Here is a 26,241-nt window from a genome sequence, read left to right as displayed (position 1 = left end):
GTCATTTTGCTACTGATAAAGACTGCCCAGAATTCTCCAGGCAGCAATCTATTAAAATGGTCATGTCTCAGAATAATAAATCTTACATTGAAGCATCATCTCAGTTTCCTCCTGTCCGCAGGTCCTATGCTGAGATAACAAAAGAAATGTTTACTCCTACTAATGTAACTTCCTCCAAAACCTCCTACCGGCAAACAGTTTTCCGCTCTCCTCGTCCCCGAGCTCCTCTAGCAAAGGGCTACGATAAAAAAGCTGTTCAGACTATTGTCGGTGATTACTCCTCATCCCTTCCTAATGGATGCGCTCTCAACAACAATGTTGAGAACCCTCCCTCCCAAGGTAAAATGCTTGAGTTTATCTCCGAATTTCTACTTAGTATTGTCGCTCCATGTAGTGAAATTCCCTTACCGCCCAACGTTGCCAAAAACTTAAGCCAACTTTTTAAACTACTCCAAAATGGGCCCAATAACCCTGCTACAGTGGAACTGTAAAAGTTTACGTCCCAAGAAACATGAGTTAACCTTCATAATCCCACCATTCTTCCTCCCAAAGTCCCCCGTCCTTTGAGTGTTAAATGTTTTTTAATGTTTGTTTTCAGTCCTTATTGTAGATTTTTATGTAAATATATAGTAAGTAATAAAATTAAAGTATAATGTACAAAAAATATCCGTGTAAGATATATATGCATGTATTGTCTGTGTCCTTAGGTTAAAGAGCTAACTAGCTAATAACAACTATTTCTTGGTACAAATTCAAAATTAACTTTTCATTAGTTTCACCGATCAATCTCCTTCGTGCCTTCTTCATCTACAAGACATTGGCGAAATACCTTGTGCCCAGTTGGCGCAGACAAAAGCCATAAACAAGAATTGAATTGAATTGAAAATAAAGCTCAAGATGGTTTAATTCTTCAGATTTAAAAGAAAAGTAAATAAATTTTGGTAAGGAAAAACCAATATTTTCTTTAGCGCGTTCGTTAATGGTGTTTTGTTCGTTTATAGGGCGTTTGCGTATTGCGTAGTGGCGAACAATTAATATCGATTATTGTCGCGCATCTGAACCTAATAAGCAGTTATGTGTACTTGATACATCGTAAGTGAAATTTATTATTGAGGGTTTGTTAAGATAATAAGCATAATAAAATCGCGAGATAAGGAAGAAGCTTTATTGTGCTGCTCAATACCTCAATCCAATCGTCGCCTGAGTCGAAGTTCGGCCTCACATGGGGCGGGCGCCCTCAGGCCTTCGATACCTTCGCTTCTTCGAGCCCTTGGGTTTAAATTCTTCCTGGCAGAGCTCCATTCCGAGGCACGCCATCAAGCCCGCCTTACGCTGTTAAAACCATTAGGGCTTAACAGCTACAAACACTCCGTAAAACAAAAGCTGCTCAAAACATATTGCACATCATTACTAAAAACTATACAAATATAAAAAAACTTACTTACCTTTAATTTTCTTAACAGTAAATGACTCGCTAACTATTTTAAAATGGGAGCTCAAAAACTCATTTCGACCGATACTGTATCAGAGGATCTGATTCCGGCATTATTTCAGTGCTTCACTATTATCTTGTGCGGGTAAGTGAAATAAAACTTCTTAAAGGATATTTTTTTGCAATTTTATAAATTTTAAATGCATATAATAAATTTCGGAACCGACAGGATTTGAACCTGCGACTCTCAGGCAATCGCAGCCTGAGCGATTTAACCAATTAAGCTACGGCTCTCCTACCGCTGATCCTACGGCATTAGTGTAGTATGGACCTTTGAAGAAGTAAATTGAAACTGCAACGTTTCCTACTAGTTGACGCTACAGGCTGATGTGAAAGGCATATACTAATTTCGGCATCGGCTCAGGCCGCAATTGCCCGAGAGTTGCAGGTTCAAATCCTGTTGGTTTTGAAATTTTTTATATGCATTTTAAATTTATAAAATTGATAATTCCTCCAAGTGTAGGTAAAAACACTAATAAAAATTATGAAAATATTTTTGCAGTTGTGATGTTAAATTGAAATTCTAAACCAAACATTTTTTTATTCATGTATTCCTATTTTCATACATATATGTTTACATAATTGTGTGCCTAAGAGGGTTCCTAATGTGCATTGATCTAAGAAGACACAGCTTAGCCCGGTAGTTTTTTTAATCACAATTTCACATTTAATTAATATCTTGCTATGAAGTTAGAGCAAGACATACCATAGTTTTAATCATTACCAGATAAAATATCAGCAGCATTACCCCATGTTAAAAAGCTGTATCACATAATGCTGTGAAATGAAGTGATAAAAATAAAAATACACAAGAAATACAAGAAATGCATACTCTCTTGGGGAACAATCGTGCAAATTCTATCATACGGAGCTCTAATTATACAAACATTGTGAAAAAGACTTCTTTAGACTTGTCAATTAAATTTATAGAATTACATACAACAGAATCTGCACCACTGCATTGTCACTATAAGTAATCAATGTCTTCCTATGTACTTAAAAAAATCATTTGAAAAATTGAGAATAGAGTCAAATGGATGTAGTTGAAAGAAAAGGGCCAATCCACATTAAAGTATTCTCGAATATTTATGGCAGAGGATGATGATAATGACATTTTTAGCTATTATTTTTATTCTGAGAATATTGTTACTATGGATTACTCATATGTTTGTATTTTCATTTGGACATCTCAATGCAGTGTTATTATGGTCTGACGACTAAGTGCTACCAGTAAAAGTGAAATGAATACTGCAAATGGTTTGCTACATTTAATTGTAATGCCATACATTTCCTAAAATACAAGTTTTTAGTTAAATAGACCCAATACAGTTATATAACAGCCTATAGCTCAACCCACTGGCTACTATACATATCCATGATGCAGTTAACCAAAGATAAAAACAATTTTTTAAGAAATTTATTAATGTAACCTCTAATTTCAGGTATGTGGCTGGACGAATTAATGCAGTATCCAAGGTTGAATCAAAAGGCATTGCCTCATTTGTCGGCATTTTTGCCCTACCGTCTCTCATCTTTCTCTCATTGGCCCGACTAAACTTCAGCAATGTCAACTGGACATTTCTATTGGCCATACTGATTGCAAAGGGACTTGTATTTTTTGCTGTTATTATAGTGACACTTTCAATAACAAAACCCATGAACTTAGGACAGGGAGGCATATTTGCAATATTTTGTACACAAAGTAATGATTTTGCATTGGGATTTCCAATAAGTAAGTAAATTCAATTATTGAGCGAAGTCATTTTCAGAGGGGGTACACAATACCTATTAATAATCAATTTTGAGAAATTATTATAAGAACATACATTATATTTTAAGAACTTAAATTTTTTCTTTGATATCAATGAGTCCTTAAAAAGAGAATATTCCAACCAAACTAATAAGACATAACTTTTTTGTGTGTATATTCCATCAAGGAAAATTTTGTGAATGTTAACCAAGAGTATCAGCAATAAGTATACTAAATTACATTCAAACCAGTTCAGACGTTTCTGCATGATGCACAAACAGTTAAAAATATACAGTACAAATAATTGTTTTGAGTCTAACAATTGAGTTATCTCAATTTATATTATAGCGATTCCCATCAGAATCTTCATTGTCCATTTGAATGGGGGGCCAAGTTTGATCCCTGGCACGCATCCCTCATACTATTCTGAGTTATGTGGGTTTTACTAAAAGTAATTATAACAGTAAAGTAAAAAATCGTGAGGAAACCTACATACCTGAGAGTTCTTGATAATGCTCTCAAAGGTGCGTGAAGTCTACTAGCCCAAACCCATCTCATGCTGCATACACACATCAATATTATAATATTGCCCCTGTGCATTAATAAATTGAAGCATTGATAGTTGAAGTTGGTTGATCTTTATATTGACAATAGTATTGACTGTGTGCGGGCAGCCTTAGAGGAGACGTGTGCCCAATGCCAACTGCCTATGATGATGATGATGAACTAACAGCCCAAATAAAAAAAATTTTGTACTAGATAGCCCAGTTATTAAAGAAGGTATAAACTGTTGCATTATTAATAAAGATTTTTTTTTTATCTTCACACTGTGGTAACTTTGTTGTTTAATGCAGGTAAATCCGCGTGGCACATCAAGAAAAAGGTATCATAAAAAACGATGCAGTCGAAAATTCGTTCTGATATATATATTTTTTTCAGTCAATGCAATATATGGACAAACACATCCAGAATATGCCCTATACCTGTACTTAATGGCTCCAATATCACTTGCTATACTCAATCCACTGGCATTTGTCCTGATGGAGATCCACAAACAACGGCAGTATCCTCAAACAGATATGGCAGAAACTCGGCAGCGCTTTCATGGCATAAAGATGCTCCTAGAGTTGGCTAAAAGCATTGTCTTAAATCCAGTACTTGTCATGACAGTGCTGGGCATTATTGGTAATATTGCTTTTAAACACGAACTGTCTTTTTACCTTACGGGTTTGCTAGATGTAAGTTTAACCTTTACTATCCATACTAATTAAGCCTCCCTAAATAGCTGCTTGTCTTTGCTTCATTTTGAATCATTGCAAACTATTTTTCATTGATATAGAGACATTTTATTATAGTTCATGTTGCAATGCATTTTGAGTATTTTTTTAAATATATGCTTGCCTTGAAACGGTGATAGCCCAGTAGGTAGAAGCTCGACTTCACTTTCGGGGGGCAGAGATCAAATCCCCGCACCTCCAATATTTCTAAGTTATGTGCGTTTTAAGTAATTGAAATATCACCTGCTTCAACGGTGAAGGAAAACATTGTTAGGAAACCTGCATGCCAGGGAGTTCAACATAATGTTCTCAAAGGTGGGTGGAGTCCACCAATTCGCACTGTGCAAGCCATTCTCATTGTGGGGGGAGAACCTTGCCCTGTAGTGGCCCAGTAAAGGGTTGATATGATGATAATGAACAGAAACTTCAATTTTATATATTTGTATATAGAAGATCATGTTAAAAAGAAAAAAGTCATATCTTCTTAATCGCTGTACATTCAGTGAACAAATTGAACTTTGTGCGTGACAGAAGGACAAACTAACAAATTAGTATCCTCTTCATTTTGTCTACCCACACTGTCCTTTTAGCATTAAGACGATTACCTCTTAATGTTAAATGTATGGGACACGATAAATGTCATTGTTACGCTGTAGAACTTTTCAAGCATAAAAAGTTGCCTTTTTTAGTATCCCGTCCATGGCTTATCTCTATTCGAATATTTGTGCCAATCTGTTGTTATTTCGCTGTCGGTAGAGTGGTAACTAGCCGCGGCCGAAGCTACCAAATTATGCCGTTCTCGCATTTATTAGGTCCGCTGAAAGAGTCAACCGCAAAGGCAACTTTGTTTATGATAATTCTTCTCTCATATCATTCGCTTTTGTGTGCTAATGTTAGTGTACTTTTAGTATAATCTCAAGCTTCAAGCTTAGATATAATGGAAAAGGGCATATCAGTATAAAAATTATATAATTAATGTTAATAGTATTTTTAGGTCTTTGGGAAATCTTTCTCCGCTACCGCTTTGTTTCTACTTGGACTGCGTATGGTTGGACAAATAACAAGGTTGAAGGGTTCCGCGCTTCTACTACCATGCGTCTTGATAATGGTTAAACTGTAAGTTTTTTTTATTCCATTATTACAGTTCGCAGAAGCCAGACTACTAGATAGACTTCTAGAATTTCTAAAAACTACTATTTACTTCACTTCGGGCATCTTGGTTGCAAGCTTCACTTAATTTCACATAATAAAACTTTGAAAAGGTTCATGAAGAGTATAAATAGATATAATATATTTTTTTTTTTCTGTTAATATATGTAATGACAATTGTTTTGCCCACAGGATCATTCTGCCGGTTATAATGAGAGAGTTTGTAAGTATGTTGGATGCTGGCTTTAACGCAGAAGAAACACAAGCTCTGTCAACGTATGCTTTCCTCTATGGCACAATACCAACTGCACCGGCTGTGTTTGTGTTCTCTAATCTATATCAATTGGAGATTGATTTGGTAAGACTTTTTTCTGGCGGCCATCGTTGTGATCGACATAGCTCAAGTAGTTGCGAAGCTGAACGGGCAATGGACATAAAAAAACTGGATTAATAGAATAAATGGATATTGCAATCCTATTATAATATTATTACCTAAACGTTAAAAAAGCTCGGTTGTAAATTGCTCTAACTCTGCATAGTTTAATATTAATTTACTTTGAAACATATCGAAATTTCCAAATTTCGCGTAACCCTAGGAACGCAACTGTTCCTAGGGTCTTAAATTTGAGCAAGTTCAGTTACCTAAAGAACAAATTTAACTCGTCATAATCTCTTAGTGTCCGTTCTAGTTGTGCTAAATGTCAAACAATATCAACTAATCTTTGAAAACACTACGATTAAGGTCAAGACGCGAAATTTAGAAATTGCGATTTCCAATCAAAATTGGATAGAGAAGTTCCTATGCGCTGTTTGTCAAAATTAAAAAGGAAATCACAAAACTGTGAATTCTGGTCTCTTTAATTTTTACAGCGCCTGGTAATTTATGTCGTAATCCAAGAAGAAGAAGAGTTCGAACCATTCTTTTCATTAAAAAAAATATTCAATAGTACCAACAAACAATTTATTGGAATGGGAGCATTAAACAGTTTTACAGATCAATAAGACTGTCTTTTATGGGCTTAGTATGAGAAATCCACAAGTCTGGTGTAGGTTTCGGTGATGAGTGTGAGCGAGACAAAGCGGGACCTCCGATCGCTTACGAAGACACGCGAAGAGCGCGATAGTTATATAGCGCGGCGCTTAATGTCATCCTATCGCGTTCGGCTGGTTGCCTGCCTCTACCTGCCTAAGTAACATTATTGAGAAAAAGTTAAAAGAAGTATTTATTGTAACGAAAGCCTGGCTTTTCGGCTTCTGTAGGTAGTACCGCCACTGCTGTGAGATGGTGATAACAAGAAAAAAAACCCGGCTAAGTTTTTTGTTGGCTCTTCTTAGACTAGGGTGCGTTTGGAACCCTCGTAGCGTTGGGTTTAAGGTGTCGAACGAAGACAAAAATACCGTGCACTTCTATCGTTTGATATGGTGATGATGAAAATCGAAGTCAAGATAATATTGCGTCCGTTTTATTGATTTTTTTGCAAGATCAGCACGAACACATGGGTTTTTTCTCAAGTGAATTAACGAAAATAGACGTCCAATTCGCGAATCTTAAGGAGACTCTTTGTCAATGACAGCAAATCTAGTACATTACTGACAGAAGCTACTGAATTAAAAAATTCTTCCACGGTCACGTTAAAAAGCGGTGATAGATATTTCGACCTCCCTTTGTGAACCGATTTCGATCCCCGGCACACACCTTTTCGGAGTTTACGATTTTTTATTTCAACAAACATCATTTGTTTTAACAGGAAACTTGCATGCTTGAGAAATTTCCATAATGTTCTCAAAGGCGTGTGAAGTCGTAATCCGCATAACTCTAGCATGGTGTAATTATTCCACTACAAGTTAGCCCTTGACTGCAATCTCACTTAATGGTATGTGATGATGCAGTCTAAAATGGTAGCGGGCTAACCTGGGAGTATGTTAGTATATAGCTTCTTCTAAATAAACTGCGGAGCAGATTACCGTAAATTATTAGCATTTTGTAAAATAATCCCTATTCAAGAGAAAACTGAATTAGCATTGTTAAATGAGGAATATTTTACAGAAAACTTACAAAAAGTCCAAAAGTCTTATTTAGTACGAAGATGTGACAAACTAAAACTTACTACGTATAATAATCTGTATGGTAAAAGACGATTGCTATTCAACTTCAACTTCAACTTCAACTTTTGTTTATGGCAACCGGGTCACTTTTAAGATAGCGACCATTACTGCCAATGACTCCTGAAAATAGCACAGTATATTATGGTGAGATTGATCGGTTATAAAAATGAACCCGTACGGACTCTACAGAGTGGTTTTGATGTGCACGATGGGAAAAACAGCACAAGACATATAAACATCACAAAACAGTACAAAACATACAGGTTACATCTATAAACACAGACTATAAAAAACAAAGGGAAAAAACAGAAGCGGAGCAAGCAATCGGCAGTTTAGAGTTTAATTTTTTGTGAATGAATAAATTTAATTAAGGAATTTAGAACTTTTTTGTTGATTGATGAAAGGAACAGAAGAGATTTAAGATCTATGGGTTTGGGCACACAGGAAGGCAGAATGTTGTACAGGGAAACTGATCTGTTTGGGCAATTGAAAAGGATGTGGTCTGCGGTGCCTTCCTCAAGGCCACATACACAGATGGGGGATTGGATAATACCCCATCTGTGCAGGCGTGAGGGTGTACATGTGTGACCAATACGAAGTCTGCAGATGACCGACGTCGTCTGTTTGTCGACAAGGCGGTAGCGGAAGAACCATGGCTTAGTTGGGATGGAGGGTTGGATGTCACTGTAATAGCGACCTTTAATTAATTTCGAACGGTCGTAATGGCGCTGCCAGCCCGAATCAAGTTCGGATTTGGCCAAGGAAAAAAGATCGTAAAAGAAGCAGTGGTAATGTTCCAGACTGCCTGTTTCTACGGCTTCTTTAGCATAAGAGTCGACAGTCTCATTGCCTTGGATCCCCGAGTGGCCGGGGATCCAAGCCAACGCGACCTTAATGTTGCGAAGATGGCAATCTAAAAGAGACTGCCTGATAAGCAGAACAAGGGGGTAAGTGTTTTTAGATGCAAACTGATTGGAGTTAATGGTCTGAAGGCCACTCAGTGAATCCGAGAAAATAATTGCTCTGTTTATCCCGTGAGAGACTACATACTTTATAGCTTCTAGAATAGCCACCAACTCTCCAGTGAATACCGATGTATGAGGGGGGCATTTGAAGTTCAGAATATTGGAGTCCTTAGGAATCCATACTGCCGAGCCTACAGTGCCACTTATCGTGAGCTTAGAAGAATCGGTGAATATCATCGTCCATTCACGCCAAAACCTGTCGATGATACTGTAGAAAAGTTCATTGGCCCCGGGTTGTTTTTTTGCAATTCCGAAATCAAGAACAATATTCGGTTGAAAAATTAAGGCGTCATAGGGAGTGCAATAAAGAGGACACATTGAGCCAGAGAAAGTTGGATCAGGTAGATTGTTGTATTTGCGGAAGCTATTTATTAGACACGGTACAGGCTTGTTTGACCAGAATCCATTACCAGGAATCAAAGAGGAGAGTTCACAAAGTTTGGGTATCAGAGGATGGCCAGAGAGTGAAGCTAATCTGTAAAAGAAACGATCAGCCAAGTATTGTCTACGAAGAAAAAGGGGAGAGTCCACTGCTTCTACTTGAAGAGAGTTAGTTGGAGATGATTTCATAGCTCCCAGGATAGTTCTAAGAGACTGATACTGAATTTTGTCCATTTTGCCTATTGCAACCTTGCTGCAGGGTTCCAAGATAAAGGCACCATAATCCAGTACACTGCGAACAATGGAATTATATAGCAGTTTCTGGGAGTATGGGTGGGCCCCCCACCACACCCCTGATAGGCACCTCAGGATATTAATGTTTGATTGACATTTATGAACTGTATAATTTATGTGATGGGTCCCGGAAAGACGCGAGTCCAAGATAACTCCCAAAAATTTAACTTTTTTGCTAGTGGGGATCAGTTCATTGTTAAAGGCTATTTCTATAGGGGGAATGACTCTCTTCCTAGTAAAAATTACCACAATGCTTTTGGAAATCGATAATGATAGCCCATGTGAAGATAGCCACTCTCCTAAATAAAAAAGAGCTTGGTTGAGACTGTTAGAAGCAACCTCGACCGAGAGGGAAGAGGAGTACAGGGCTAAGTCATCAGCATATTGTAAGACATTGCAGAACGGGATGACGGACTCTTCAAGGTCGTGAGTATAAAGACTATATAGTAGAGGGCTTAACACAGAACCCTGAGGGAGTCCTTTCCAAATAAGTCTTGGGCGAGAATGAGAGTCACCGTGCCGTACCTCTATAGTTCTTTCCATCAAGAAGTTGCATATAAAATGAGTCAACTTCTCAGGCAAACTCAGCTTAGATAGTTTATCTCTGAGTAAGGAGAGTATCACATTGTCATACGCCGAAGATATGTCGAGAAACACCCCAACAAGAAACTCATTCTTAGTCAGAGCGATCCTGATATCAGTGGTCAAAATAGACAAGCTATCCATAGTACCCATTCCTTTGCGGAATCCAAATTGGCTTCTGGCCAATAACTTTTTGGACTCTACAAACCATTCCAACCGTTTCTTTATCATGTGTTCCATTATTTTTAATAAACAGCAAGACAAAGCAATGGGACGATAGGAGGAAGGAGAAAGAGGATCTTTTCCAGGTTTTCGAATGGGGAGAACAATTTGTTTTTTCCATGAATCCGGAACAAATCCCCGATCAAAAAAGCTATTAACCATGTCTAAAAACATTTTTTTAGTGAGTGGCCCGGAGTTAGATAGAAGTGAGTAGGGGATATTATCTGGACCAGGGGAGGAATGTCTCAAGTGGTTCAGAGAAGCCAGGAGTTCCGACCATGAAAATGGTTCGTCGAATCTATTAGGACGGCTATTAGCATAAGAGGAGGGAAGAGAATTTAAGCAAGGAACGGAAGAAGGAGCCAGGTTATCAATAAATGTCTTAAGCCAAACAGACGTATCATTACTGGAATAGTCGCAGGGAAGGAAGGATCCTCGAAAGCGTTTAATAGCTTTCCATAATAAAGTCGCAGGAGTCCGGGGAGATAAGTTTTGGCAAAATCGAATCCATCCTTTCCTCTTTTTTTTTTTGAACATTCGCTTAGCTAAAGCCGAGATTCTTTTATATAGGAGGAAATTATCGATGGTCATACAGTTACAATAATCTTTTTCGGCTTCTTTTCTGCGGCGGATCATGTCCGAACATTCCGAATCCCACCAGGGGGGAGAGGGTTTAGACGATTTACCCCTTTGTCTAATAGGGATGTTTTTGTCAGCGGCAGCTTTGAGGGAGGTCACCAATTTCTCGTGACAATCTAGTGCATTATCCTGCGACAATACAGGGAATTTATTGACAAAAGCGTCACAATCTTTGGCAAATTGTTCCCAATCTGCCTTAGAAAGGAGGTAACTACGAGAACTTAATTGGGATTTGGGTTGAGTAAAAGAGGTGGGACAGGAAATTAGTATAGGGAGGTGATCACTACCGTAGGAGTCGTGCAAAACAGACCAAGAAAGAAGAGTACCTAAATTGGGGGAGCAAAGGGAAAGATCAACCGCACTGGCATTCTTTCCTGGGGCAGTCCTGCGAGTTGGGGAGCCATCATTGAGGAGACAGATATTTTTATCCTCCATAAGGTCCACTAAATCACAAGCAAGGATGTCATAATCTGCGCTTCCCCACATAAGGTGGTGGCAGTTGAAGTCGCCTAAGATAAGAAAAGAGCCGGAAAGAGAGGATAATATGGGTTCAAGATCAGATATATGAACAGCGTGAGAGTCCGAAATGTAGATAGAAAGAACAGATATATCCATGATTTTGGCAGCAACAGCGTTGATGCTCGTCGGAAAGGGAGGAAGAGAAAGACGGGTAAATGTGACAGAAGATTTAATAAGAAGAGCTGCTCCAGTATATCCATCGCCTCTGTCATCCCGGAGACATGAGTACCCAGAAACCCGAAACCGTGATCCCGGGACTAACCAAGTCTCCGAAATAGCAAAGGCAACAGGATCATACGAGGCAATCATATGTAAAATTTCATGTTTTTTTGGGCGTAGACTGTGGCTATTCCATTGGATGAAGTGGAATTTTAATAATATTTAGGAATTCAGACAGTTTATTGGCGACGTTGGGCGGTAGAGGGAAGTCATTCATCTTGCTAAACATATTAATCAAAAGGGTCAGCAAAACATCCAACAGATTGTCACTAGATGAAGGAAGAGAGAAAGTAGGGAGAGCGGGACCCTGGGGCTGAAGAATGGAACCGCCATTACTCGAGGGAGGAGGGTCACGGTCGGCGATGATTGACTGGTGAGCCAAACGGTCGTAACCTTGTGGTGACGGGCGACGGGGAGATCTTGGAGTTGTTGTAGTTTTCCTATAGGAATGAGTGGAAGGGGGAGCTGGGGAAGAAACTGTTGGATTTTGAGATGGATTACTTCGGGCAGCATCTGAGTAGGTTCTTGAGACAGGGGGATATCTTTCACAGGCTTCCGAGTAGGAGATATTTTCTTGCGACATAGTACTTTTGATGGACTTCTGCCGGGTTTGCTCGGGGCAGGACTGACTCGTGGCAAAGTGCTTACCCGAGCAAAACAGGCACCGAGCTAACGACTCTGTGGTAGAGCAATTTTTGCCAACGTGTTCTTGGGCACATTTGTAACATTTCGGCTTAGAACGACACTGATCTGCGACATGTCCAAATCTGCAGCAACTATGGCATTGGATAGTAGGGAGCTGGTATATTTCCACAGACATGGCAGTGTAACAACAAAATATTCTATGCGGCAGAACTTGGCCACTAAAAGTTATCACCACCGTCCCCGTAGGGACCCATTCTACACGACCTTCTTTGGAAACCTTCCGGTTCAGTCGTCTAGCTTTGAGTATCTCCCCACAACCGGATGGAACCTCAGCATCCTTGACGAAGTCCGCCAGGGAGAGGTCAGAGGGAACTCCCCTCACAATACCCATACGCGTGATGTTGAAAGAGGGGATCACAGCCTCATACTGATTAGCGGCCAGAAGTGGGTTGTTCAAAAATGAATTAGCTGCTGCTGGTGAGTTAAATTCGACACATATCCGATTTCTACCCACTTTCTTGATTCCTCCGCGTAAAATATCTTGCACCCTGGAATTTACCATGACCTGGCCGAACTTAATTGGATTTAGGGTAGTGCCGGCAGAAGGGGCAGACTCGACGCGCGAAACGTGAACAAGAAACGGGCCCTCATCCTTGTTGGAGTATTTTCTGCCTTCTTTAAGGTTGGGATGGATGTACAACGAATTAATGGGATCAGATGGTGCCCTGTTTGATAATTTAGCCGGTGGCTGAGCGTCCACCTGCTCTGAGGATCTTTTGTTGGCTCTGCGGGAAGGGTCGGAGGTATCCATCGATTCCCCAGCCACCGCGTCTTGCGACCCAGAAGCCTGAGAGCCCATAGCAAAGCCCACATTGCTACTCAGGTCAGGGGGCTTAGGCGGGATAGGAGGCATTGCAGGATTGTTAGCGGCGTACAAGATAGGTTAAAACACTTACTGACGACCGATGTACCGAGTTACACAACAAACCACAAAAACTTTGCAATCAAAATCGAAAATTCGCAGAAAAAATACAGACACGTGCTATCTCCTAGGAAGCCAAATGGCCACTCCCCGACGATTGCTATTCGTTATACCTTACTTAATTAACCAGCTTCCTAAAGAGCTTAGGGAAGTTATAACGAAGAAAAATATTAAGTACAAACTTAAACAACATTATATAGATCTCATAACAAACAAATATATTTAATGACAAAATATGAGAAAAAATTAAAAACATCTTGTACACGTATAGTGAAGGAATATAAACGCACTTCGTTCCTACCTATACTGAGTTATATAAATTATGGAACGTAAACAAAAGGTTTTTACATTTATCATTGTCGAACTACCCGCATTCTAAATGGTAATGTGAATAAGTAACGATTTTGTAGCATAAATTGTGAATGTTAATATATTAATCTATTATACTAACAAAGCAAAAATTTGTCAACGGCTGGGTGTACGGAAAAAATATTTTGAGTTTATGCTTACACCTTTAAATTAAGACCTGTGATGTATATTATGTGTAATGAGTTAATAAATAAATAAAATAAGCGAAAATCGTTTCGCGGCACGTCTTTGTCGGTAAGGTGGTAACTAGCCATTGCCGAAGCCTCCGACCAGGCAAAGACTGCTCTAAGCCCTTTCCTTATGAGAAGAGACCCGTGCTCTCTTATGGGGCGGAAATGGGTTGTTATTAATGATGATGAGTCGGGTAAAAACTAAATGTGTAATGGTTTTAGATGGCGTTTTCCATGGTCATATGCACATTACTGTCTGCGCCGATAACATACATCTCAGCTCAAATGATGGCAATAAACAAGGATTACGCTGTGGAAATAAAGAAGTTAGGTTTCGATCTGTCGATAGTTTCTTTTCTAGCAGCTACTTGGGTGCTGACCGTTTTTGTGTTAATTCCGAAGATTGATAGAATTCCGCATCGATTCACAGCCGGCCTTCTAACAACTCAGGTATGCAGTATTTATATATATAAATATTTTATCTATACTGTGTGTGTGTGTATTTGTGTGCGAGCGTATTACCACTTTTTTACTTCCATTTGAAGTCAGCCCTTGACTGCAATCTCACCTGGTGGTAAGTGACGATACAGTCTTAAGAAGTAGCGGGCTAGGTACGGGTACGTCCATAAGCGACAACGTTCCGTCACTTCTTTGAAGGTAGGGTGCTTACTATCCACGGCCGAATTCCACCCGACAAGACAAGAGATAATTCACAAAATATTAATTACCGAATATGATTCCACACGATATTAAGCGGTGATAGCCCAGAGGGTAGGAGCTCGACTTCACTTTTGGGGGGCCGAGTTCGAATCCCAGCAAACACCTCTAACTTCTATCAGTTGTGTGCGTTTAAGTAATTAAAATATCACTTGCTTCAACGGTGAAGGAGAACATCGTGAGAAAACCTACATTCCTGAGAGTTCACGATAATGTTCTCAAGGGTGTGTGGAGTCCACCAATACGCACTGGGCCAGCGTGGTGGACTACGGCCCTAACCCCTTCTCATAGTGGGCCGGCAATGGGTTGATATGATGATGATTTACACGTAACTTTTTTTTTCAGATATTTTTAGCGTCAAGCGTGATTTTGGGCGGGCCGTACAAAGTGTATTCTGAGTGGTTGGAAAAAGTGCTACCAGCTTTGGAGGTATTTACCACATACTCGTGTTTCATGTGGATTGCTATGCTCACTGTTGGCCTTCTACTGTTAGAGGTAAACAATTACCATCTATCTATTATTCTATTACGCAAATCCTAACTAATATTGTAAATGCGAAAGTGTGTTTGTTTGTGTAGTCTTCCGTCACGACCTAAGCAAGCAGCTTATCAACTTGATGTTTTGGCAAAGAGTTAACGAACGAAACAGGTAGTATATCTACCTTTTTATCCCAGGAAAACAAACGGTTCCCACGGGTTTTTTAAAAAACCGTAATAAAAACGGATAAAAGCTGGTTCTATTTATAAACATTTTACATACATTACTCAATTTAAAAAAAGGTATCTAAATAAAAAAAAATAAAAAAAATATATATTACGACAATACAAACATCGCCATCTAGCCCCAAATTAAGCGTAGCTTGTGTTATGGGTACTAAGATAGCTGATGAATATTTTTTTTTATGAATATAATATACAGATAAACACCCAGACACTGAAAAACACTGAAAAACATTCGTGTTCGTCACACAAAAATTTTCCAGTTGTGGGAATCGAACCCACGACCTTGGACTCAGAAAGCAGGGTCGCTGTCCACTGCGCCACTAAACCGTCAAAAAAAAATCAAAAAAAATTGGACACACTTCGATGTAAATCGTATCATCCTTAACCGATTTCCTTTGATAAAGTATGTTTATTTTTAATAAAGTATGTTTATTTTTTAATCCAATGCGGATGTTTATTTTTAATCTTCATAACTCGCGTCATTTATGGACGGATTTGCAAAATATTTTTTTGTTTTAAATAGTTATCAAATGGTCCCATTTTAATTACATATTCATCTGATGTTGAGTTTCGTAGGCAGACTATAGAACTTTTTAAAAAATAGCATTTTATCACACGCGATTGCTGCTACTGCCTTATTTTGCACTGGCTATTGCCCGCGACTTTGTCGTTTTTTGATGTGGCATTCAGTTTAGTTGTAGTTCTAAAAAAGTTTAAGATTTGCTGCTGTCCGCTGAGGAGTTCTGTCCTCAATCTCCAACCACATTCATCAGATCTACACAAAGTTTGGGCAAAATTATACACATATTAACCTCTATAGTACAAAAATAATTATTTAAATTGGTTTTAATTTGTCGGAGCTGTGATGTAAAATCGTCAAACACTTTCATCCCCTCTCCCAAAGGAACCGAGCTTAATGTCGGGATAAAACGTATCCTATATTACTTCTAACACTTCCAAGAATATGTGTACAAAGTTTCATGAGGATCGGTTAAGTAGTTTTGACTTGAAAGCGTAACAGACAAACTTACATTCACATTTATAATATTAGTAGGGATAGGAGGGATTCTTAACGGGGAGTTCCGTTCACGCGCGATTTTGAACTTTAACTAAGGTTCTTTGTAACCGTATTATTACATCCCCAGAGTCGTGGGCCATCTTTCGCTGCGAAGCTGTGGCCGGTTTTCTGTTTTGTAGCGTGGGGCACCCCTGGTGTCATGGTTGCCGTGTTGCTGGTCACCAAAGAAGTGGGAACGATTAACACCGACGCATCTGACGCTATACGATTGGGCTTAGTCATCTTCTGTATTACATGTGAGTTTTACTATATGGGTTTTATCTATAGTCCGCTGCCCGTCTGTCTGTCTGTCTGTCTGTCTGTCTGTCTGTCTGTCTGTCCGTCTGTCACCTGGCTGTATCTCATGCAATGGTATTATTAGACAGTTGCAATTTTTACAGATTATGTATTTTATTGACGCTATCATCATCATCATCACATTAACCCATTACCGGCCCACTACAGAACACGGGTCTCCTCACACAATGAGAAGGGGTTAAGGCCGTAGTCCACCACGCTGGCCCTGTGCGGATTGGTGTACTCCACATGAGTACATCATGTAGGACTCTCTGGCAAGCAGGTTTCCTCACGATGCTTTCCACCATTGAAGCAAGTGATATTTTTATTACTTAAAACGCACAGAACTAAGAATAGATAGATGCTGGGATTCGAACTCGGCCCCCCGAAAGTTAAGTAAAGCTCCTACCCAATGCGCTATCACCGCTAGTTGACACTATAACAACAAATAATTGCTTTCAAGCAACCTTGTGAATAAGTAGTTTTTTGAGGAATTGTTACATGTAGAAATTTGTAAAGATCTTCTTTTTCATAGTGACCACGGGATGTTTGATACTCTACGTGAGGTTCCGTCGACGCCGCCAACTGTTTCCGAGTTCAATGGCAGATATGCTGATAGAACCCACGGCGACGAATGAAACATCCAGCCTCGTCGAAAACGCTGTACCCAACTCGCACACACAGTCCATATCTAACTATAGTGAGTACTAGTAATAATCGCTAAAATAAATCTTGTTACATGGCCACTAAGGGAATATAACAAAGAACGATCAGCAGCTTCCTCGGTTCTACTGACATCTTCAACCTGACTGCACAGCAAAGTGATTATGGGTTAACCCTCCCGTTGGGAAAGGACAGTTCAGCAGTGGACTGTTATGGTCTAGCTAGGTTACGAAATGACTTCCACTTCGATACTACTGTCAAATCCATAATTGCAACAGATACAAATTATACACATACATTGTTTTTTCTTATTTTAAGGAATCTAATATCATTTGTTATAACGGTGAAGGGAAACATCGTTAGGAAACTTGCATGTCTGAGAGTTTTCATAATATCAAAGTGTCAAAGTCGCGTGAAGTCTACCAATCCCCACTTTGCCAGCGTGGTGAACTACATCTTGAACGCTTCTCATTCTGAGAGGAGACCCGTTCCCCCGTTGGCATGCATACGTTACATATTATGTATTATAATATAACATACTAATTTCATTGTTTATATATGGAATGTACTAAATAGAAGGTAATAATGAATGAATGAATATACTTTTATTGCACACCACAAAAGTACATAAAAAAGGAAAGGATAAAAAAACAACTTATACAATTTGGCGGCCTTATCGCTTTATAGCGCTTTCTTACAGGCAACCGATGGAGAAGAAAATAAATACAAATAGTATACACTATAATATATGGTGGTGTATATACACATATACCTATATTTCTTTACTTAAATAAATAAATATTGTCAACTAGGTATTTAAATTAAGTTGTTAAAATACATTCTAATTAAACTGTTTTCTTTTATGGCGTTCCAAGGAATGGAAGATCCAGGTAAATATTTTTATATTTTAAATTAACTAACGGTAGATCTCTGAATATATATAATATAACAAAATATTGCATTAATTATTATTTTCCATTCTTATTAGTTCCCCAATAATTTTGAAATACAGAAAGGATACTAATATGGCTAACGCTAGTGCATCCCATTGTTACAAATTGTTTTTATAAAACTTCAAACAAAATAAAACTTGAACTTCAAACAAAAAAAAACACTGACACTATGTACTTCAGCTACATGACTATGGTATCTTAGAGCCGTTCTCTTGTAGTTGCTTGTTATTCGTTGTAAAAGTCTTAAAAATGGTCAAATCAAGAAGATTACTGAAAATTTTAGGCGCTGTGTGTTTGTTACTTGTCAGTTCACAATAGTTTAGGGTTACGTGTCCGTGGCAATCAATTAGTACGCATTAAAACAAAAAAATATAAATATGTTTGAATAGGAATGATGACAGTAACAAAGAATCGCTTAAATATTGTATTTATCTAATGATTTAAGAAAAACGCATTTTTATTTAAATTGTAAATGAGATTTGTTTGTTTGTTTGAAAGATTTATTGCACACACACATTTTATACTTTCTATAGAAGAAACTGAGAATAGAAAATACTACTACTAAAGCGATCTCTTCCAGATTTGTATTTATTTTCAGTAAACAAAACTGTAAAATCTAGCGATCCGACATGGCAGTGAAAAGCAGCATTCAAAATTACATTTATAATTTTTTAATTTAATTTTGTACTGCTTGAACGTTGTAAATCTCTGGGTATATCAAGTGTTTTGTGATTTCAAACTCTCAGTTGCTAAGTTTTTTGTTATACATACTAAAACCAATCATCTTTAGTTTTGGAACAAGGATGTTCTAATAGCTCTAATTTGCCTATGAAGTCACGAGTGCGGCCATGACACGGCGAGCGTTTTCGCAGGAAATAATATTTGCATATTTATATCTACAAAACTTAGTTTCAACTAAAATAAGATAATATTAGAAATAGTAGTAGATACTTCTAACATCATAGGGCAGTTTTTCTAAATTAGTCATTAGGACTAAAAGAATTTACAAAAACATGCTTTGTTTATATGTACACAGCCTACTGTGCTATAAATAGAAGTAACGAAAAGTACAAGTTGTAAAGCGATTGACAGTTCGTTTGTAACAGACATTTGGCGTCTTAAGCTCAACTAATTGACAGGGGTCTTCCACATTTTTCGACTTCAAATATCAATAAAATTTTTACAGGTTGTTACGGAACAATAACGGCTACTCCCTCCCCGAATAAGAACGGTAATTGTTGCAGCAATGACCCCAACTGCAACAATGGTTTTGTAAGCAGTATTACTCCTGACATGGAAAACATGGCGAAAAAGGAAAGGTAACTACTGATTCTGTTGATAAATTTGACGACCAGCCTTAAACAGTGCTGTGGTCTTAGCTCGAAGTTCCCGATCGTTCGATCCCCGACGCGATGGGGTTATTTCGGAATTCCAAATCCGGTAGTTCCAAAGATTTGCGCTTTTTAACAAAAAATCTTCCGTTTCATTTATAACTAGCGATCCATCCCGGCTTCGAAACGGTGCTTTAGTAGCTTTAGTGTACTGTTTAGAAAAATTGATAATATTATAATTATGAGTAGATGCGCGCATTTCGTAGGCGCACGCTGCGCCCGCCGACCGCTGACGGGCGAACGGCCCGCCAGCCACTTTACCCCCAAATTATTATTATTTATAATTTTAAATTATTATTGAGTTATTAAAAATATCACTTGCTTCGACGGTGAAGGAAAACATCGTGAGGAATCCAGCATGCCTGCGAGTTCAACATAATGTTCTCAAATGCATGTGGAGTCCACCAAACCGCACTGGGCCAGCGTGGTAACCCCTTCTCATTGTGGGAGGAGACCCGTGCCTTGTGGTTGCCCGGTAATGGGTAGAAATCATCACATCTTCTTCTTTCCCTGGGCTTGTCTCCGTTCTTGGTCGGCCGGAACCTTCCGTTGTACGTAGTGCCACTGTTACGGCCCCACGCTGGGTCACTCCAGCCAGCCGAGCTCACTCCAGAAGCTTAGCAGGCCACCCAGGTCGCCAAGTGATATATCATCACATTACAAATATTCGAATTTCCTCGCTTTTTCCTACTATAATATACTACATATAAACCTTCCTCTTCAACCACTCTGCAACTGCATTAAAATCCGTTGCGTAGTTTAAAAGATTTAAGCGAACAAACAGGGAGAGCTACTTTGTTTTAGACTATTTAAAGATAAAGTAGTTTAAGTTAAAGATATTTTAATACAAATAAAATAAACAAATTTAAATTTTGTAGGACTTGCGCGTGCCCACCACAAAATCTCCGATGCACCACAGCAGATACCTGCCCTTATTTGAACGAAATGGAGGAAGCGGCTAACGAACCGGGTCTGTTGCCGCCGGAACAGAGCCTTGGGAGTGGTGGGCAACTCACGAGACACACCGTGCTTATAATCGTCTACGTTCTCATGATGTTCTTAGTAAGTTTGCAAACCTTGATTAACACGACTTTTTTTATTTTATTAATTCACTATGGATAACTAACTAACTGATGATACTTTGATAATTGCCCACCGACCCGCATTGGCGCAGCGTGGTGTGTCTATGCTCTGAAACCCTCACTCCTATTAGAGACAAGACCTGTCCTGAACAGTGCGGATGATGATGAGCATACAGATTCTTAAGAACTTGAGCCTAAAATAATCTAAGGTTTATTGCACCGAGTTACATATAGTAGTAGTAGAGTAATACCTTTTATGAAAAAGCTTGTCCGGGGAAGTAGTACTGCCATGCTTATTTCTGCCACAAAGCAGCATTGCTACGTTCTCATTAAGTTTGCATACATGGATTAACACGACTTTTTTTATTTTATTTATTCACTATGGATAACTAACTGATGATACTTTGATAATTGCCCACCGACCCGCATTGGAGCACTGTGGTGGGTCAGCGCTCTGAAAACGTCTCTCCTATGAGAGATAAGATCTGCGCTCAACAGTGGGACGTTAATAGGCTGCGAATGATAATGAGTATACAGATTCTTGAGTACTTGAGTCTATAAGATTCTAGGGTTTATTGTACTGGTTACATATAGCAGTAGACGTAATAAAAAATTCTTGCCTTTTGTGACAAAGCTCGTCCGGGTAAGTAGTACTGCCATGCTTATTTATGCCACAAAGCAGCATTGCTGTTCTTATTAAGTTTGCATACATGGATTAACACTCTGATAACGTCTCTCAAATGAGAGACACAACCTGTTTCTGTGGGACGTTAATAGGCTGCGGATGATAATGATGAGAATACAGATTCTTGAGGACTTGAGTCTAAAATAATCTAAGGTCTATTGTACTGGGTTACATATAGTAGCCGTAGATTAATACCTTTTGTGACAAAGCTCATCCGGGGAAGTAGTAATGCCATGTTTATTTCTGCCAGAAAACCGCATTGTCATGTTCCGGTATGAAGGGCGTGGTTGACTTAATACTTACGCCTAAGGTTGATGGTCACGGGTCAGCACTTTGTAGGGGGGTGCCGCACTGTAATGTGCTACTCTGTTTATAGGTGGGCTGACCCATCTTCATGGCCAATAGTTACTACGAACATAAATTGATCGTCATGTATGTGCTGGGTGACCTCTTCTGCTCCTCCCGTTATATTAATCTCCTCAAATTTACGACCATAATTCATACTTACTGTGAAGAGCAAAGTTTATCAACATAAGGTTGATACTTTATAGAAAACTCTTTTTTTTCTTATTAATTCTATTATATCAGGGTCTAATCGTATTATGTTTGTGAATTAAATTAACCTATGTTACTTTTGGATTGAAAAATGATGAAATAATTCTTAAAATCGGTTCAGTGTTTTCGAAGTTTATTAATTACAAATAAACAAAAAAAATCTATCTTCTTTGTAATATAATAAATCTTCTTTGTAATATACTTCTGTAAGCAGTAAAGATAACGATAGCTTAAGAATTCTGCAATTAAAATTTTCTTGCCTTAAATATTATATTGCCTTCCAGGATCTGACTTACACAGGATGGAAAATAATGCGTAAAGATGAATCTGGGGTTTTCATTGAAATCGAGTATCTGAACACGATCGCTATATACGGACAAGCACTGGTTGTGCTAATACTCTTCGGAATTGATCCTGACGAAGTTTTGATGCCTATTGTCAGATGCCTGAGGATGAACTGGTAAGAAATTTCTTTTGTAACACATTTTTATTAGCTGGATCTGTAAGACTGTATGTGTCGCACAACAATAAGCATGATGACTTTTGAAAAACTAACCTACGATGTTCGGAAGTATCTGCTTTATCCAAAAAATATCTTATTTTTGCAGAAATTAACGGTTTTGTCGATATAAATTGCAAATTATTTTAAAAAGAAATATTTTACTGCGAAAACTCTCGCCGTGGCATGGCTGCACTCGTGACGTCATAGGCAAATTAGAGCTATTAGAATTTCTTAGAAAATTTGGTAAGAGATTTTGGTATTGATACCACAAAAATAAGCAACTAAAAGTTTGTAATCACAAAAAACTTGATACAACCAAATAACAAGTGCAGAGATTCAAGTGGTACAAAATTATGTTTATATAGACGTGACGTCATTTGGCGTTTCACCTATCATGGCGGATCACTACATTTTGCAATTTTATTTATTGATAATAAATACCAATCTCGCTAAGAATATAAAACAATACGTTTTCCATAATACATGAATTTTAGCGATTGTTTGTTAATATCATCATGCATATTCAATTGACTTTCAAAACGAAAGAGTTACAATTGAACGTAAATATTTTTATGTTTGCCAGAATTGTGTAGTAATTATGCAATTTGCTTATAATCTGTGAGAACCAGACAAATGTACGGTGCAATATATAATTTTGCCAATCTTTATACACCACAAAGTAGATGTTGATTTTTAGCAACTGTGCATTGTGAAGTCGTTTCCTTCGTAATTTTGCAAGATTCGTTTGTTGTGACGTAGATTGAAGAAATTATTAATTACACACAATTGAGTGTTTCTTCTTCTTGTTTTTCGGGTACTCCTTCGTCAAATGCGTTTAAGTAAGGAATCGGACACAACTTAAGTATTGAATGCTAAACTTTATGCTTTAAGGTTCGTAGCTGATACTGTAGTGTTGCCGGCTGTGGAAGACCTAAGCTTTGAGACCAAGCATGTGTGCGATCAGTTCATCGCACACCATCTTGAACGTTGCAGGGATGCCATCGCAAAGGATACCAGGTATGTTTTCACATCATCACCACCATCAACCCGTTAACGGCCCACCACAGACCACAGATCTCCTCTCAGGATGAGAAGGGTTTAGGTCTGAGTCCACCACCCTGGTTAAGTGCGGATTGGTGGATTCCACTCGACCTTGAGAACAATTATGGAGACTTATCAAGCATGCAGGTTTCCTTACGATCTTTTCCTTCACGTTTTAGCAAGTGATATTAATAATTTCTTTAAACCCACATAACTTGGAAAAGTTAGAGGTGCGGGCCGGGTATCGAACTCAGTCCCACCGAATGAAAAATGAAAATGGAAAATTTTATTGGACAGTACAAATTGTTTATTACATACATTAGTACTATCTATATATTTTATTGTAAGTTTGTTATATGTATATATTATATATGTTTATGCATGTTTATTTAAATGCACCACCTACCTCTCTTCTTGAGCTGTTTTTAACGCCTTTGGTTGCCTGGAAGAGATCGCTATGTAGCGATAGGCCGCCAAAAAGTATACTTTTTGTTAATTTTTTTACATATAATTTGTTATGTTTATGTGGTGTACAATAAAAGTGTATTCATTCATTCATTCATTCATTAGGTATAGATGTTGTTGTAGGTAGGTATGGGCAGTCTAAGCCTTACCCAATATCCATATTGTTCTCTTAGGCATATGAAGTTTTAAAATCCCCACTTGACCAGTGTGGTGGAAGACAGCTCGTTAAAAATGCTAAATAAAAACCTAGGGCTTAGAGTTTGGTTGTGTTCCGCGCTTCGTAGAGCCGGAAGCCGTCGAGCGCGGTTATTATCACTAGCATGTGTTTGTTAGCCCACTAATCCGCATTTAAGAAACGTGGTGGGTCTAAACTTTAAACCATGGAAAAGGAGGCCTTTGCCTTTGTAGTACGATAATAGGCTGATGTTGATAATTGATCGGTAATAATATCGGTTGCCACTGTTATTTATGACAGTTGACGTATATTTCTTTGCATCCGGCAACTAAACTGTCATTAGCGGAGAAATTTCAGCACTTCAACTAAAATTCAGTTGGGGGAAACAAAGAATAAGAATATGAATCAGTTTCTACGCGATATCGCACCGCGACACTAAATCGCTTAGCGGCACGTCTTTGTCGGTAGGGTGGTAACTAGCCACGGCCAAGGGTTCCTATCAGACCAGACCAGAGAAAATTCAGAAATTATAAATTTCCAAATCCGCCGGGAATCGAACCCGGGACCTTCTATTTGAATACACAGCGCTCAAAAAGTAGTTACAACAGGTTCTCTACTTTCCTTCGCTACCAACGTCCTCTTGTCAAATTTATTAAACTTATTAAGTTAGTTCTTTCGGGATACGTAATACATTACAATATATACACAACACAAATAACACGATGAAGTGAAACGAACAGTTCGAAAAAAGAGAAAAAAGAAAACGAATTCTGAGTCCGGAAACACATCATCCACAGGGAACACCACCTTCCATCCCCGGGTTCTTTAACTTGTGTTCCTTCGCGAATCGCGGACATAACTATAATTACGGTGACTATTTCAGATTGCGCATGCGCACCTATCGGAACGTGTTCCGCGGGTCGTCTCTAGTGAGCTGGCTCATCCAGTGCGGTTTGGCGGCAGACAAACCAGAAGCAGTGCAGTACGGGCGACACTTGCTGGACGGGCGACTCATCGCACATATCCACAACAAGCATCACTTCAAGGACTCGCCCCTTCTCTACACCTTCAAATAATTCCAATTACTGTAAAACACGTAAAGCGGCCGTAATATAGCGTCGACGTCGTCAATACAAAAATATGGTGAGCAAAATTGCGTCGTTCGTAAGAGCGGTGACAGACACCGTAACGTTAAATATTCTCCTTACATATGAAATTGGCGTTTTGTAAGGGAGGAACATACAGTCTGTTTTTTTAAATCATAATATATTTATTATAACCAAAAACTTCAAGTCGCTCTGCGTGCTACGGAAATTGCTTGTTATTTCTTCGAGGGATAAGATCCGTAACGAAGTGATTCGCCAAAGATCTAAAGTAAATGACATGGCCCTTCGGGCTAGCATACTGAAGCGGCAGTGGGCTGGTCACGTTTGTTGGAGGACCGATGGACGTTGGAGTCGAAAGGTCCTCGCGTGTCGGTAAACGGAACGTCGGGCGCCCCCTAACTAGATGGAGCGACGACCTCCGAAAAGTGGCAGGCATCGACTAGATCAGGAAAGCCGGAAATAGGAAAAGTTGGCGTTGCTTTAAAGAGGCCTATGTCCAGCAGTGGACGCACATTGGCTGATGATGATGATATTTATTATATCAAAGTATGTACCATTGCAATCCATGTACTTTAGCCATCTCATATGTAGTTCATTGATCCCTTTACTAAAGAACCATTTGGAAGGTAATCGATGAAATCTATGAAAGCGCTTTGGAATGCTTCATCGGAGTTTAATTTTTTCCCTTGCAAGAAGTTACCCATATTTCGAAATAAATGATCATCTGTTGGAGCAAGGTACACAAAAGTATGACCTAACACAAAGTATGATAGCTGTATAAATTTGAAATTGGAATTCCTAACCAAAGAGCAGATATTTGAGATCAAACTGGCCAGTACTACAATACGCCAATTTCATATGTAGTGACCTAATAATATCATCTTTTCCAGCAAGCTACCACCCTCCTTACGATAAGTAAAGTAACTATAGGTTCAATTTCTGACATGAAGTAATAGGATGTACTGATATAAATCATTAACAGCCCTGGATTTCGTGATTACGCTTAACG

At 38.7% G+C, this 26,241-nt stretch overlaps 1 protein-coding gene across 2 annotated transcripts; it reads left to right on the top strand.

The window, feature by feature from the left end:
* The first annotated feature begins 882 nt into the window (after nucleotides 1-882).
* LOC120630438 (integral membrane protein GPR155) lies at nucleotides 883-25,589 on the top strand. Of its 2 annotated transcripts, XM_039899673.1 has the most exons (16): nucleotides 883-941; nucleotides 1,464-1,577; nucleotides 2,935-3,224; nucleotides 4,182-4,480; nucleotides 5,514-5,635; nucleotides 5,861-6,026; nucleotides 14,044-14,271; nucleotides 14,884-15,033; nucleotides 16,406-16,574; nucleotides 17,150-17,314; nucleotides 18,153-18,167; nucleotides 19,417-19,549; nucleotides 20,500-20,683; nucleotides 22,228-22,403; nucleotides 23,337-23,462; nucleotides 25,010-25,589. In XM_039899673.1, exons 2-16 carry the CDS (start codon nucleotides 1,489-1,491, stop codon nucleotides 25,200-25,202), a joined length of 2,505 nt encoding a protein of 834 aa, XP_039755607.1. In that variant the 5' UTR covers nucleotides 883-941; nucleotides 1,464-1,488; the 3' UTR covers nucleotides 25,203-25,589. The 2 variants fall into 2 exon arrangements, with proteins under 2 accessions (XP_039755607.1, XP_039755608.1); XM_039899674.1 differs by lacking the exon at nucleotides 18,153-18,167.
* Nucleotides 25,590-26,241: the final 652 nt, after the last annotated feature.

This window comes from Pararge aegeria, chromosome 16, assembly GCF_905163445.1.
Source record: "Pararge aegeria chromosome 16, ilParAegt1.1, whole genome shotgun sequence".
Classification (NCBI taxonomy): domain Eukaryota; kingdom Metazoa; phylum Arthropoda; class Insecta; order Lepidoptera; family Nymphalidae; genus Pararge; species Pararge aegeria.
This window is presented reverse-complemented; position numbering and strand designations above follow the sequence as displayed.